Source organism: Penicillium bovifimosum, assembly GCF_028826915.1.
Source record: "Penicillium bovifimosum strain IBT 22155 chromosome Unknown utg000002l_segment0_segment0, whole genome shotgun sequence".
NCBI classification, from domain to species: Eukaryota; Fungi; Ascomycota; class Eurotiomycetes; order Eurotiales; family Aspergillaceae; genus Penicillium; species Penicillium bovifimosum.
The window spans coordinates 3,737,578-3,751,715 of record NW_026622711.1 but is presented as its reverse complement, the minus strand read 5'-3'; the positions used below and the strand labels follow the sequence as shown (position 1 = coordinate 3,751,715).

Sequence of the window (14,138 nt, the reverse complement as noted above, 5' to 3'; positions counted from 1 at the left end):
ACGGATTGGCAAATTCGATGCCCGTCACACAACCGGGATGACCTGGTAGTCCGAGCTGGAAAGCAGCAGTGATTGGAGAGCTAACGGATCAGGATTGCCCAATCTAGGCTCTGATGATAGTTATGCAGGTGGCAGAACGCATCGAGGGTATCGTCTGAGGTAGGGTTCGAGTTGCTGTTGGGGAGATGTAAGAACAACTAACATGGGGCCTAGCGCCAGCGCAGACCTGTCAATGCACGAGGATACCGAACCAAAGCCCCGAAAAGGAAAAGAAAATGAGAAAATGAGAAACACAAGGGTAAAAAAAAAAGACTCCCCACTTTTCTGGAGTATCAGAAGGTACTAATCGGGACTTGGCCCGGGGAAGTGTACCCAGTTCCCTCTTTGATGCCTTCTGGAACCAAGAAGAACGCGTACGGCGTTGGGGTTCAGTTACCAATCTCCCTCTACATTTGCCATGCACTTATTGTACTTGGTATCTGACGCGACTTTCATATCTCTGGCCTTGTTTGTCAGGAAAAATCCAAAAACAAAAAGCCACATCCCCGACCTTCACGTTCGTCAGCCATCAACTGCCATCAACTACCGTTGCAGGTAAGTAAAATTAGGTAAAATGTGACTTGTGACTTACTTGTATCTTCATATTACATACCAGGAATGAACCAGACTAATACCATGTTTGATGAACATTGGGGATGGATCTTATTTTTGTATTCAGCCAGCCAACATTCATACGAGTCATGATCTGCAGCTTTGCCCTGGGATCGTGGTTTTGAACCAGGACAATCCAAACTGAAGGGTTCGTACCAACGGTGAGCACTTCCAAGTTCCAACACACTGGTTGACGGCACAACTACATACTACACGCGTGACGCACAACGCGGCGGCACAAGGCCCCAAGTTAGTCAGTGCACCGCGGCGGTGATCTGCGTCGGATCATGGAACATTGTCCCGTCCCAAAGCTTCTGCGCTGTGGATCGAGTGGACACCGGCATTCGTTCGGAAATGACACACATCTCGAATCTCTGAGTCTCCAGGGTCTCCAGGGTACTACCGAATGATGGTACTAGTTGAATATTCCACATGTCGCATATTGAATATGTTTGATAGTCTGGGATGATTCGGGGCTATTGATCTCAATTCGATCTCGAATCAAGGCAAGAGATTTCTCCCCTTTTCTCCTGATATCTCCACCTGAAGATACTTCTTCCTGTGGTTTTCATTGGTGGTAGAAATGGCAGCCAATCAAAGGCTTCAATCAAACGCTTTTTCTTGATATGGTTTGATTTCTCGGCTTTCTATCCGTTCCCAGGGCTGATGAGTATTTGCCCTCTTCTTTGCCTGTTTAGATGCCATCTACGGAGACATTATCTACCTGATTACTCCGTGCATGTACTCCATCTTTGCTGATTGCCGACATGAGATGTATCTTCACTGTCTCGAAACCTGCCTCTGATACACTCTGGTGTGGTCAGAGCGAGTCCACCTTGAAATATGTGGCCATGACTTCGACTACTGATATGTCGTGGAATACTATTCCCAAGTGTTGGGATGTTATTTGCCCAATTTACGAATCAGGGATCGAACAGGGGTTAGTTGGGCTATGCAGAGCCCCGAGCCATTATGACAGGCCTTGTCATCCAACCTTAGCTCCGCGGAGAAGGAAGACGGTTCTTCAATAATATAATAAATAAAATAAAATTAATGTAAATACATTATAGGAAAGAGAAAGTCGTGATAATGCGAGGACAACGAACTAGAATGCAACGATGAAGCAAACTTGGACAATCTGGGCCCTTCGAATCGACGGAACAGATCAATTTGTCTTAACTACTAGTGAACTAGTCTATTACTTTAACTTATGCGCCCACATTTTTGGGAACACCAAGTTGGAGCCATGTCCAGTCTATTCTTATTCTCGGCCTCTCGTTGAAGGGATTGGCATATTCCGTCGCAGAGATATCCGAAGACGTTTTCCCGTTGATAGGTAGGATCCAGTCAGATATGCGGCTGTGAATCCCCTTTCCTTGTTTCATCCCCATGTAAGCAAGAAATATCTTGGAAACCCCCTGCACAAGACCCCCGTCATATATTGTAGTTGGATTAGGCTGTACATTAGTCTGTTAAGTAACAGAAAGTACTGCTGTCACCTGCATGTGTGATGGAAATTCCCCCCGTTCCCACCTCCAACGCTAGAGACTCCTACCGGAAGTAGATCTAGCGTTAAAAGGTAACTATGTAGTTAAGGCAAAAAAACAAGTACTTAACGGGACCCCTTTGCCGAACTGATCCGTCCATCGAAGATCCCACTTGGCATTTTCTTGGTGCATCACCTGCTCATTAGTGGCTAGGAGATAACAGCCGGATACACTCTGGTTGGTCGGAGATTTCAACCGTGTGGCAGATTGATTTTATCCAATGCGGGGCGCCTTTGTTTGCTTCCTCGTAGGCTGAAACTGTTTTCCTAACTTTACCGGTCCTGACGCACTCCCGTACTTTAATCACTTCGATCCCTGGTACGTCGATAACATAGTTCGCGCTAGTTATTTTAGTTTTATCCAAAAGCTCCTATCCAGAACATAACTATATCAGCTACACGGGTTCACGATCGACCCGTTGTACGTAATCTTTCTAAAATCCAAGTCTCGACCTTGAATTTCCATTTGTGCGAATCCTCCCAAATTCGTGGAGTTCACCCTGGCCGCCTCTGCGGGGTGAATCATGTTATCCAATCATCGGATACTAAGTATGCGATCTACGCACCGAAGAGGGGATTGCTCGAAGGTTGTAGTATGCTCTAAAACATTTAGCATTTGCCACCTAGATAGCATCGCACTACTCCGTAAAGGAGTGTATCCATGGCTATCTGGCTGCTGGATCTTCGAGTCCTGAGAATGTAAGAGATCAAACCCTTGTTGTGGACGGAAGCAAGTACAGTGCACGCTGCAGGGGAGAGCTTAGCTCCCCACTACAGTAGCTAACTACTGCTATGACTCAACTTATGAGCCACAAAAGTACTTCACTGCGGCTGGTACAGCTCAGTAATCCATGCTGTCGAGCTTGAAGGTGCGTCCCCTGCCCCACAGCGAGCTGGAAAGATCTCTGGATAACTACTGTGTATGGGAAAGCTAGTGGCGGTTGTTGAGGGGTTGCGCGGCCCAGCTGGCGGTCCCCGCGCAGGTGCGTGCGTGCTGCAAAACCCGTTGGGTCCAAAAATATCATTAAGAGTTACTACGTAGTATTGCTTCCTATGCAAATTGCAAAAGTACTACAAATGCAAATCGTGCATTAACAGCCCATCCAAAAGTACGGAATGGGTCAGCTCCGTTGCTTTCTGGAAGTCGAGGGGACGAGGGATCATTATTCAATTTACAAGATTCCTCTGCTCCCTCTTCTGATCTGTATCAGTCGGCTTTCCTGATGTCTCTACAGACTTTCTCGGTGTCTGTTCTACCAACGTGTCCAGTTTAAGATTGATTTCGACCAGCCACCGGAAGTATTCTTGACTTTCAATGATTATGCGGACCATACGGTGATTGGATTTTTCCCTTTGTCATGGACGACCAAGTGACCTACGTTTTCGCTGGGTCACGAGTGCTCTGGGTTACACTTGGAAAGTAGGAAGATGTCAAATGAATCCAGCAATAAAGCATTATCAACTGGCAACATTTTCCCATTTGAAAGAGCCCAGTTGATTCTCCTTGGGCGGCAATGACGTGAAGGGTAGCGGAACTTGCGGTTCTGCTCGTCCCAAAGCGTGAACGGCGCCGTGTCATTCAAGAGGATCATTAGATTCAACTAAGCCAATGTTAATTATTACAAGGAGCGAGCGAACGGAACAGACGGGCAATAGAGCAGTTTGATTAAGAATGTACATAGCCCCCCGGTAGTTGGTGATCTCAATCTAGAGTGGAAGGATGGACTTATTGGCCAGGGTTTTCAATTGTCCAGTGGCACCGTCAACAGATCGGTCCCTTCAGGAGCAAACAGGGAGTAATAGTATTCACGTTGCTCTGGCGTATTCTCCTCCCATGGGATGATGAGTCGCCCAAAGCCCACGTCCACCAGGATCTCGAAGTCGTCGGGCTCTAGTTTGAGTCGGACCAGAACGGCGTGATAGCAGCCGATCTGAAATAGTGTCGCACAAGTGTTTGAGATAGTTTTGCCAGCCTCCTTCATTGCCTTCGCCCAGAAGACAGCATCCATTAGGTCGGTAAGCTGCTTCTCGAGGCCGTTTGAATCTTCTGAACGAAGGTAGAAGCACCTGATCTTGACTGAGAGGGCGTACTCGGGTTGTAGTACAGGAACGCCATGCACATATCGGACGTACCCGTCCACCTGGCTATAGGTGAAGCGGTCGTCAATCGTGGTGAGGAGATCAATGATGACTGATCGGTACGAGAGCCGTCCCGCCACCACCTCGAAGCCTTCAACAGACTCGAGAGAGTCGAGGACGGTCTGAGACCGGATCAAGGTGTCTACGTCGGTTGTGGTCCTCTTGTAGCCTTGAAGCACTGCAGCTGCGCCGCCGACCAGGATGAACTCGGCTGGAAAAGAGCATTCAGGATGTTGACGCCATGTTGTGACTCCGGGCTGGTCGACATGTTGTTCTGTCGGTAGGAGAGGAAGAAAGGAGGGAAGGGAGATGTCGAAGCTGAGGAAGGAAAGAAGAAAAGATCCAACCTAGAGCGTGGGGACGAGCTCTGATAAACACGCTCGCACTCTTTGCCTTGTTTGCACATGTGGCATCCCAACTCTCACTTAGGACCCCCAAGCTCTGTCCAAGTCACACTACTGTCCCATTTCGGCGCTGGATCAACCGCATACCCTCTTCGCAATTGCTCGGCGTAGATGGGGTCGATTTGCAGTACTGTCGCGTGAAACATGACCTGATCGTGATCAATGACCCTTTCAAACTCGTCTCCTGACGGCTCGTCTGTATCCATAGGGAGACGGGACAACCCATCTGCGACGATGTTTGATTTTCCCGGCCGATGCCTGATGTCTAGATTGAATTGGCTGATGTATTGCGAAGCGCGTATCAGGCGCTTGTTTAGCTTATCCACCGCGGACGAACCTAGGTGAGTATGCTTGGCAATCTGGCATGTGGATGCATGATCCGTGTACAAGATCATTGGAGACTCGCATGCTTAGTATGGGTGGTGCGCAGCTGTACTCGTAACATTTTCTCGGACACGAAGGGGACTAACAGGCGCATTATCATACATGTTGGTGTTCATGTCAACTTTGGAGACAGTATTGTCCTGACAGATGATGGCTAACACGTGGAAGCTGGTACCCTGTGAAAGCCGCCACAGGAAGTCGGATCTCGGTTGTAGTGAGTGTGGGCGATATCTGGCTTTGCCGCTCTGGTGCTTCGTGAGGTTTCGTCCTGAAGTTGATAGCGGTGGTGTATAGGAACCACAGATATCCCGTGTGTTCATCTCTGATTTTTCCGACCAGCTCACCTTCCATCTCCTTGAATTGTTTTGTCTGATCACCAGAAATGTTCAAGCGCCGGGAGAGAGGAAGCGGCATACTGGCATCGTCGGGAGTGTCGCATGAGTAGTGAAGGGTGCACACGTGGATTTATCAGGAGGAGTGTTACAAGCCAGAAGGGAATAAGAGCAGAAGAGATGACTTGATCCTGTGGTGAGATGGGGAAAGAAAGAGGAAAGAAGAGTGGCGCAGAAGAACTCCATTTTATGTTCTTCTGCCATGCTTGCTCCTTCCCTTAGCTGTCGTTTGCTCCTTCTGTCAGATATCGTTTGCTCGTCACATGATCGCCACAATGGTAAGAAGATCCGTTGGGCAGGTGTGACCGTGCGAGTACGATGGAAGGCAAGAGCGACGAGGCGTAGTTGTCTGAGGTAGTCGGCTGTAAGGAAGGACGGGTAATCACCTGACTACAGCAATCCGTCGAGACGGTACTAGCTGGTGAAGACTTGATCACATCTTTCTCTTCCTAGTTGTCTAAGCAAAGATCTCGACTCAAATAGGTAGCGTTGTATTTGACAAGTTCTATACACGCTCTTGGTATTACCCAGATGCAAGTTGTGTGGACTGTGGAGCATTACCAGCATTATCCCGTTTGAAAGAGCCAAGCTGATTCTCCTCGGCATTGGCAATGCACTCTTCGAATGGTCAGATTAGATAAACTTCTTCAGATTGTGATAATTGGCTGATCGGGTGATTGCCCACGCCCTTCAGGCGACATGACGGAAATACCATCCACTCAACGATGATTGGAGTACAAGGGAGTCATATCCACTGTGGAGCGTCCAACTGTGACCTCTTATTGGGCCGTTATAACTTGGCATGCAGACGGGAGTAAGAACCTTAGGAAGTATATGGACCGATAACCATAATCTGCCTGTCAGTGATGCTCAGAGCGAGAGCTACTACTGTGTAAAGTAACAATTATCGTACAAGAGGTTCGGTCGTTGGAGATCTACCCATCCCGGCTAAGATCTTAGCAACTTCAAAAGATCTTCAAGGAAGTCATGGCTCTGATTGTGAATTTGAGTGATCCTGAAAGCCATTGATTGGGTTCGAATGTGAACTCCCACACTGGTTTCAGTCTTTGCTGGACCCGAGAGCGTGGAACTCGACATTCCTAAGTGAATTAACATCGCTATGCTTCGGGAATGTCTCGCACGGTTAGCATCGGATGTGTCAACATTGTCAAGTGGGCCTGCAGATCGATAACCGGGCACTATCAGAGTTTGACCCCTCATAGAGGTGGACAACATACAGCGCATTCTATATCGCACACGCTGGGCTCAGGAAGTTGCAGTCGTTATGGAATATGGATTATGGAAATCACATCAAAATGGCTTCTAAAGTTCTAGAAAGAATGGGTGGCAATGTCGGTGAAGCCGGGGAGGCAACTTCTCGGGGAGCCGCTCGGCTTTGAAAACTTTTTTCTCCATCCCGATAAAGTTCGAGGGGCAGGCCCGGGGCAAACCGTATTTAAGCCAATTGGACCCTCTCTTTGTAGAATTCATTAAAACAAAAGGAAAAAGGTAAAGATTCTTCATTCTTTCCCTTAAGAACATCACCTAAACGACTAGTGACTGTGACTCATTCTGTCATTCATAATCCCTTGCATTTACCCCAAACCTCCCAATCTTTCAATCCAAACACATACAACTCAACATCCCACCATGGGTTCCGTCGCTCCCAACATCGCTGAGCTCGATGCCTCCAAGTTCAACATCACTCGCTCTACCAACCTGCGCGATGTGCCATTGCCTGGCTCCCCCGAGGAGCTGAGCCACTCCCACTGCACTGATCACATGGTAACCGTGAGATGGACCGACGTCAATGGTTGGGAAACCCCCGAGATCAGGCCTTACGGGAACCTCAGCCTCCCCCCGACAGCATCGGCCCTGCACTACGCTACCGAGTGCTTTGAGGGTATGAAGGTGTACCGCGGATACGATGGCAAGCTGCGTCTGTTCCGTCCGGACTTGAACGGCCAGCGTCTGAACAACAGCTCGCAGCGCTGTTCATTGCCCGGATTCAAGTACGACGAGGTAAAGAAGCTTGTCGCTAAGCTACTGCAGATTGATGGTCCTCGTACGTTCCGACCCCAGATACATGCTCCAGAGAATATCAATAAGATAAAAGCTGTTTACTGACCATCCTTTCGCAGGCTGGCTCCCTGAACCCGGTTCCTTCCTCTATATCCGTCCCACAGTGATCGGTAGCGGTCCCCACCTGGGCATCCAGGTGCCCAAGGAAGCCCTCCTCTTCATCATTGCCGTTCCCTGGCCCGACTTCACCAAGATCAAGAAGAACCCCCAAGCCGAGCGCCCCAAGGGCCTGAAGCTCTACGCTTCTTCACCCGATTCCATCCGCGCCTGGCCCGGCGGTTTCGGATATGCCAAGTTGGGTGCAAACTACGGCCCTTCCCTGCAGGCCCACGGCAAGGCCCAGGCTCTCGGCTTTGACCAGGTCCTCTGGCTGTACGGACAGGACCGTCAGGTCACCGAGGCTGGCGCAAGCAACTTCTTCATCGTATGGCACAACGCTGCAGGCAAGCTGGAGCTTGTCACTGCTCCCCTCGATAACGAGCTGATTCTGCCCGGTGTCACTCGCCGCAGTGTTCTGGAGCTCGTGCGCGAGCGCTTGTCGGAGAATTTCGTTGGAAAGCTTGCGCCTCTTCAGGCTGTTGAGCGCACTTTGACCATTGGTGAGATTGAGCAGGCTTCCAAGGAGGGCCGTATTGTTGAGGCCTTTGTTTCTGGCACTGCTGTAAGTTCAAGATCGTCCCAGCGTTGGAGGATAACGATTGACTAACGTGTTTCCCCCTTAGTACTTTATCACGCCCGTTGCTATGATCCGCAACGAGGAGACTGATATTAGCACCTTGGGTGCTAATGGCGAGCCTGCTGGATATGCCTCGCAAATCAAGTCCTGGCTCGAGGCCATCATGTACGGCAAGGAACAGCACGACTGGGCCTACACCATCGAGGAGGAGAAGCAATAGATGCCCAAAAGCCATTGATATCAACTCGTTGGATGATTTCAGCCTTCTCATAGACTCATGGGTGGTTTTACGAATTTTTGCATCTTGGGAATGTTGATTTTGTGATTGAACTGTTATTGTGGATTGCATTTATGGACAAAGGACTACCCTGCTTTATAGGTCAGAATACATGTTATGGTTGAGCCTGCAATGGTACAAAGACGCCAGGGAGTGGATTCGGGCACTGAAAGAATAGAGACGTATTCATATATTCATAAATTATTCATTGTCCTGATGGATATGAGCTGTTACATCTCAACAACCATCGGAGCATACTCTCCAGTCTCCTCCTCTTCATCACCCCCATGCCAGTCCATTTCAACCTGCTCACCGTCCTCCAATTGCAGCATACCCCGGCGAAGCAAAGTACCCGGACGCAGCTCCCAATCGTATTCTTCCTTCACCCACTCTTCAAGCTTATCAAGTTCCAATCTAACCTTAGATTCAGCATCCCCAACCAGCTCATCAACAGCCTGGCGCAGTTTGACGAGTAAATGGCGCAAGAAAGCTCCGCCCTCATCACCATCAATCTCAAAAAGTCCACCCTCAACATCATCACATCGCTGCAGCTGCAACGCCAGTATCCGAAGCACCTCACTCATGAACGCCTCTCTCTCCAAAATCGCCCTCCTAGACGTAAAAGCAAGCTCAAGAAGCCGCTTCCACTGCTGCAGACACGAGTAATTCATCATAGTCAACACCATGAGAAAAGTAAACTGCAGCTCTCCAAGCAATTCATTCCCCCCAGAAGCCTCCCCAGCATACCGATCAAGCAAGTACCCCAAAGCCCAAGACCGGTCCTTCGCAGCTTCCGTGCGTTCACGCCCAACAGCGCCTTCCCGCCACGTCCGCTTCAAATCCACAGGGATGAACCCAAACTCGCGTTCCGATTCCACGTCCGCACCGGGCTCATTTCCTCCCGGCGAGTCAATGCCGGGTATATGATCTGCATCACGAGTAGCCGTAGAAGCAGACGTAAGAACCCATCGCGGATGACCATCGACATCAACCTCCGGGTCGCCGATAACGCGTGACAAGAGACTCGGCGAGATCCGATCCGTCAATCCAGACCAATCCCTCCGCCCGCTCTCCTCGGTCTGTGCGTCGTCCTCCGTTTGGATGCGAGCCTCGATTTCAGGCCGAGGGACAGTCTCCTCATCCTCGTCCTTTTGCTCGGGTTTGGATTTGACAAGCATAGAAGGCGCAATCCGACTGCGATACTTAAATAATCCTCCACTCTGCCAGACAGGACCTAAATTCGCCTTGTGGCGCATGCTCTCCTGGCGATCAGAGTCGTTATCGCCTAGCGCGACTAATGTCTCTGTCTCCGCGCTCCATTTCCAAATGTAGATCTCTGGTCTTGGGTCGTTCGTGCTGGGAGACTTGGTGCTTTGCGTTACGAGCGCTGTGTCGTTGTTGCCTTTGCCTGCGTTGCTGATGTCGCCGATGTAGAACCATGCGCCGCTGCGGAGGGAGAGGGATTCTGTTGTGCCGGTGTAAAGGAAGTGCCAGCCTGGGGAGAGGTCGCGGATTCCGTGGAAGTTGGCGGTTGAGGTGAAGGTTATTAGGTCGATGCCGACTAGGGTTTTTGCGGGGAGCTCGGGGAGGAGGATTGTTGGCGTTGGCTGGTGTGTGGACATTGTATTCGGGTTTGAATCCCGGGGGATTCGTTGGAGGGGATTGTCGGAGGGTATTGAAAGGTGCTGCTGGTTTGCGCGCAAGCTGGATGATCGGGGCGGATGAAGGGTAGGGAGTGGCGGGGTTTGATCTGCGCTACAACCAGCTCAAATTGGGGCTAGATTATTTCGTTCGGATTGCAGTGGGAGTTCATTAGGTGTAGTTGAGGGAGGATGGTCGAGGGTTTGGAGTTTTCTGTGTTTATCCTTTTATCGCCATCGGCCAGAGCTCCCCGCCGGGTCTGCCTCCGAATGACCAATGATCCCGATGAGCCATGACAGGGTCTCGATTGTTACAACTATTTTAATTATGGTGAAGCCTACTCAGACGTACGATATATAGGTCAAGTTGTTGATTTAGCACTACCTAATCCAACACCGAAACCCGAGAGTATAATTTTCAGCGTATGAAAAAAATTGAAGACCAGGCGATCAATGCCGTTCTCCGCGTTTATTCCATCCACAGATGCGAGAAAATCCCGCAAATAGCCTCCAATCCAGCCATGCAGCGACTTGCAAGGGGAAGAGAAAGACCAAGCCGAGCGCACACGCTCAGAGACGGCGACCACGGCGACCACCCTTGCGACGGGTAGAGTCGGAGGGAGTGGGGGTGACGTCCTCAATGCGACCGATGCGCATGCCGGAGCGGGCAAGGGCACGGAGAGCGGACTGGGCACCGGGACCGGGGGTCTTGGTGCCGTTACCACCAGTGGCACGGATCTTGATGTGGAGGGCGTTGATGCCGAGCTCCTTGCAGCGGACAGCGACGTCCTGAGCAGCCAACATGGCGGCGTAGGGGGAGGACTCGTCACGGTCAGCCTTGACCTTCATACCACCGGTGACACGGCAGATGGTTTCGCGACCACTGTAATAGATATCTGTCAGCCAACATATTCTTCTCGTCGATTCCAGCGCCAATTGAATGATTCGAATGCGAGTGGCTGGCTTGTAGAGGGCGACTCACGAAAGATCGGTAACGTGAACGAAGGTATCGTTGAAAGAGGCGAAGATGCGGGCAACGCCGAAAACGAGCTTGCCTGTGAAGAGTCAGATCCCGCTTCACTTCTCGATTTCAATGTTTAAATTCCTGTCGCAACATACCATCACCGGCGAGGGGGCCGAGGGAGACGTTCTCCTTAGCGGCGGCGGGAGCCTTGGTCTTGGGGGCCATTGCGACTGTTGTTGGTGGTTAGTGTGGATGGAATACGGAAAGGAAGAAAAAGTCGGATCTGATCCCACCTGGGTGTTGAGGAAAAAAGTGGGTGTGTGCCCTAGGAAACACCACGCATTATGATTGGCTTACCGTTCAAGCGAGTGGATGCCTTGTATATCAGGTGTCAATGCTTTTCGACACGGGGCTTAAGTCGGCCCGCTGGGCGGTGAAATCACTAGCTCCGTTCAACTATTTAAATTTTTCTCATGCCCGCTTCATTTACTTCCGACATTGCAATTGATCTTCCCAACGTTCGGTAACACAACCTCTCATCTGTATCTGGAGTCGAACAGAACGATTCTCATCGACATTGATTGGTTGTTAGTGTTACTGGCTTGACAGACAATATTTGCAGACGTGCTTCAGAATGGCCCGCACTCAGGAGGATGTCTCGATTGGCATCATCGGTATGGGCGATATGGGCAAGATGTATGCCCAGCGCCTGAGCGATGCTGGATGGAGGTAATTGACCATTCTCCCGTATCTCGACAACACGGGCCCGACATGCTTGAAATGGTAAGCTTTCTATCCTTTCCTTCTCCCCTGCCCATCCCCTATCGAATGATGACAAGAGTGCATTTGGCTCGAGTACGTCTCGTTTGGCGCTATCACGCCATTCTGGTTGATAGCCCACCAAGCGGTCGTCGGTGATGTAAAACCCTCGCTACCTTACTTTTTTTTTTGTCTGATACCACATATCAACCTCACATGATACACCTTCACTTTGCTCTTTTCTTGAGACATAAGCTAACAAGTGAAAAGATTATACAGATACGCAGCGGGCCTTGTTACACTAATTTTAGATCAGACTGGACTAACCTGGATTTCATTTGAAGGATAAACGCGTGTGATAGACCTGAGAATTATGAATCTTTAAAACAAGAGTTCGCTTCTCAAGTACGTCCCCCGGCCGGGGTTATGCCACTCAAAGCTCAAGAAGCTCATCGTATATAGAAAGGAGTCACCATATTCCCCAATGGACATCTCGTCTCAAGACTTAGCGATTTCATTTTGTACAGTGTAGAGGCTGGAGTCATCGACAAAGTCGTGGAACAGTATGGGCCATGTAGGTGTCGAACCCAAGCTGCTGGGCGCTCAAGCAAGAACTTTCTAACTCGCGTTCAAAGCAACCAAGGTCGGTGCCATCGTCGGTGGTCAAACATCCTGCAAGGCTCCGGAGCTTGCTGCATTCGAGAAACACCTGCCCCCTGATGTAGAGATTGTATCCTGTCACTCGCTACACGGCCCCAAGGTCAATCCAAAAGGCCAGCCGCTGGTACGACCCATGCCTCCTTGAAGCCTATACCATCCTGGACATGCATTGACACCCCGATGATCTAGGTCTTGATTCAACACAGAGCCTCGGACGAAAGCCTTAAATTCGTCGACAACATACTCTCCGCGTTCGGGTCCAAACATGTATATCTCACCGGTGAGATGCATGACCGCATCACCGCAGATACCCAGGCTGTCACCCACGCTGCATTCCTGAGCATGGGAACTGCATGGCAGGCTAATAACCAGTTCCCTTGGGAGCATGGCCGATGGGTTGGCGGCATCGAGAACGTCAAGATCAACATCACCTTGCGCATATACTCGAACAAATGGCATGTCTACGCCGGGCTCGCCATCCTCAACCCGGCGGCGAAGCAGCAGATTCGCCAGTACGCCGAGTCGGTCACTGACCTGTATAAACTCATGATTGGAGGACACCGGGAAGAGCTCAAGAAACGCGTTAAGACGGCAGGCGCTTCGGTTTTCAAGGGTGGCTTTGAAGAACAAGATCTGCTGTTGAAGGATGAGGTGCTTGATCGGTTCTCTTTGTCCAATCGGCCGCGTGGGGAGGCACCACCAAACAGCCATCTCAGTCTGCTTGCCATTGTTGACTGCTGGTCGAAACTTGGCATCGTCCCTTATGACCATATGATCTGTTCCACGCCGGTAATGTCCCTGCGGAGATCCGGATCTCCTGATTGTGCTCGTACTGATCTTTTTGCAGCTTTTCCGTCTCTGGTTGGGTGTTACCGAATACTTGTTCCGGAACCCGGAGCTTCTCGAAGAAGCATTGGATACTGCCATTGACGACAATACTTTCCGCTCAGATGATCTGGAATTCACCTTTGCCGCTCGGGTATGTGTTGGACAATTCCACAATGCCTGTCCGAGTCACGCAAGAGTCTTGTTTGATGCTAACGTGGTGTTTTTCTTCTAGGCTTGGTCCGATTGCGTTTCCTTTGGCGACTTTGAGTCCTACCGTCATCGCTTTGAGCGGATCGCGGAGTACTTCTCACCACGTTTCCCTGAAGCTGCCAAACTGGGCAACGAGATGATGAAGACCATATTGGAGAAGACCACCAGCCCCAGAAACTAAATGAATAACGGCGTATGACAAGATATGTGTGTGATTCTATCAGTATGAGCTCAAGTGACCGTTGGGAACCATGAAATGCTGCCTGTGCTTTTATTATGGTATATGTTTTTACGAATTGCGGGGCAGATTGAATCGGATTATCCCAATTCCCAATAGCAATGCAATAAGCAATTAATCAGACAATAATCTTCCCAATTGAAAAGGCAGTTAAATCAAGTACGAAGTAACTAGCCCAAGGGCCAGGGCCAGTGAACGGACCTCCACGATAAAAGGCTCCTTAGTCAGCAGTGTGTTGGTCCAGCCAAGAGATGGACCTGAACCGAGTATCTCGTAGTGGGACAACTA

At 50.1% G+C, this 14,138-nt stretch overlaps 6 protein-coding genes across 6 annotated transcripts; 2 read left to right on the top strand and 4 right to left on the bottom strand.

Annotated features, from left to right (window-relative positions):
- Positions 1 to 905: 905 nt before the first annotated feature.
- On the bottom strand, positions 906 to 1,085 carry N7515_002611 (uncharacterized protein; the record flags this gene model as incomplete). Its single annotated transcript, XM_056663355.1, has 1 exon — positions 906 to 1,085. The coding sequence occupies one exon, from the start codon at positions 1,083 to 1,085 to the stop codon at positions 906 to 908; it is 180 nt and encodes a 59-aa protein (XP_056525468.1).
- Positions 1,086 to 3,939: 2,854 nt separating this feature from the next.
- N7515_002610 (uncharacterized protein) lies at positions 3,940 to 5,538 on the bottom strand (the record flags this gene model as incomplete). Its single annotated transcript, XM_056663354.1, has 2 exons — positions 3,940 to 4,547; positions 5,469 to 5,538. 2 exons carry the CDS (start codon positions 5,536 to 5,538, stop codon positions 3,940 to 3,942), a joined length of 678 nt encoding a protein of 225 aa, XP_056525467.1.
- Positions 5,539 to 7,166: 1,628 nt separating this feature from the next.
- On the top strand, positions 7,167 to 8,494 carry N7515_002609 (branched-chain amino acid aminotransferase, cytosolic; the record flags this gene model as incomplete). The annotated part of the gene is made up of 3 exons (XM_056663353.1): positions 7,167 to 7,581; positions 7,658 to 8,259; positions 8,321 to 8,494. The coding sequence occupies 3 exons, from the start codon at positions 7,167 to 7,169 to the stop codon at positions 8,492 to 8,494; spliced, it is 1,191 nt and encodes a 396-aa protein (XP_056525466.1).
- Positions 8,495 to 8,781: 287 nt separating this feature from the next.
- Positions 8,782 to 10,173, bottom strand: N7515_002608 (AAR2 splicing factor family protein; the record flags this gene model as incomplete). Its single annotated transcript, XM_056663352.1, has 1 exon — positions 8,782 to 10,173. The coding sequence occupies one exon, from the start codon at positions 10,171 to 10,173 to the stop codon at positions 8,782 to 8,784; it is 1,392 nt and encodes a 463-aa protein (XP_056525465.1).
- A 588-nt stretch (positions 10,174 to 10,761) lies between these two features.
- N7515_002607 (40S ribosomal protein uS11) lies at positions 10,762 to 11,380 on the bottom strand (the record flags this gene model as incomplete). The annotated part of the gene is made up of 3 exons (XM_056663351.1): positions 10,762 to 11,074; positions 11,174 to 11,246; positions 11,311 to 11,380. 3 exons carry the CDS (start codon positions 11,378 to 11,380, stop codon positions 10,762 to 10,764), a joined length of 456 nt encoding a protein of 151 aa, XP_056525464.1.
- Positions 11,381 to 11,789: 409 nt separating this feature from the next.
- Positions 11,790 to 13,793, top strand: N7515_002606 (prephenate dehydrogenase (NADP(+)); the record flags this gene model as incomplete). Its single annotated transcript, XM_056663350.1, has 6 exons — positions 11,790 to 11,884; positions 12,442 to 12,488; positions 12,550 to 12,698; positions 12,764 to 13,363; positions 13,422 to 13,553; positions 13,635 to 13,793. 6 exons carry the CDS (start codon positions 11,790 to 11,792, stop codon positions 13,791 to 13,793), a joined length of 1,182 nt encoding a protein of 393 aa, XP_056525463.1.
- Between the last annotated feature and the right edge of the window lie 345 nt (positions 13,794 to 14,138).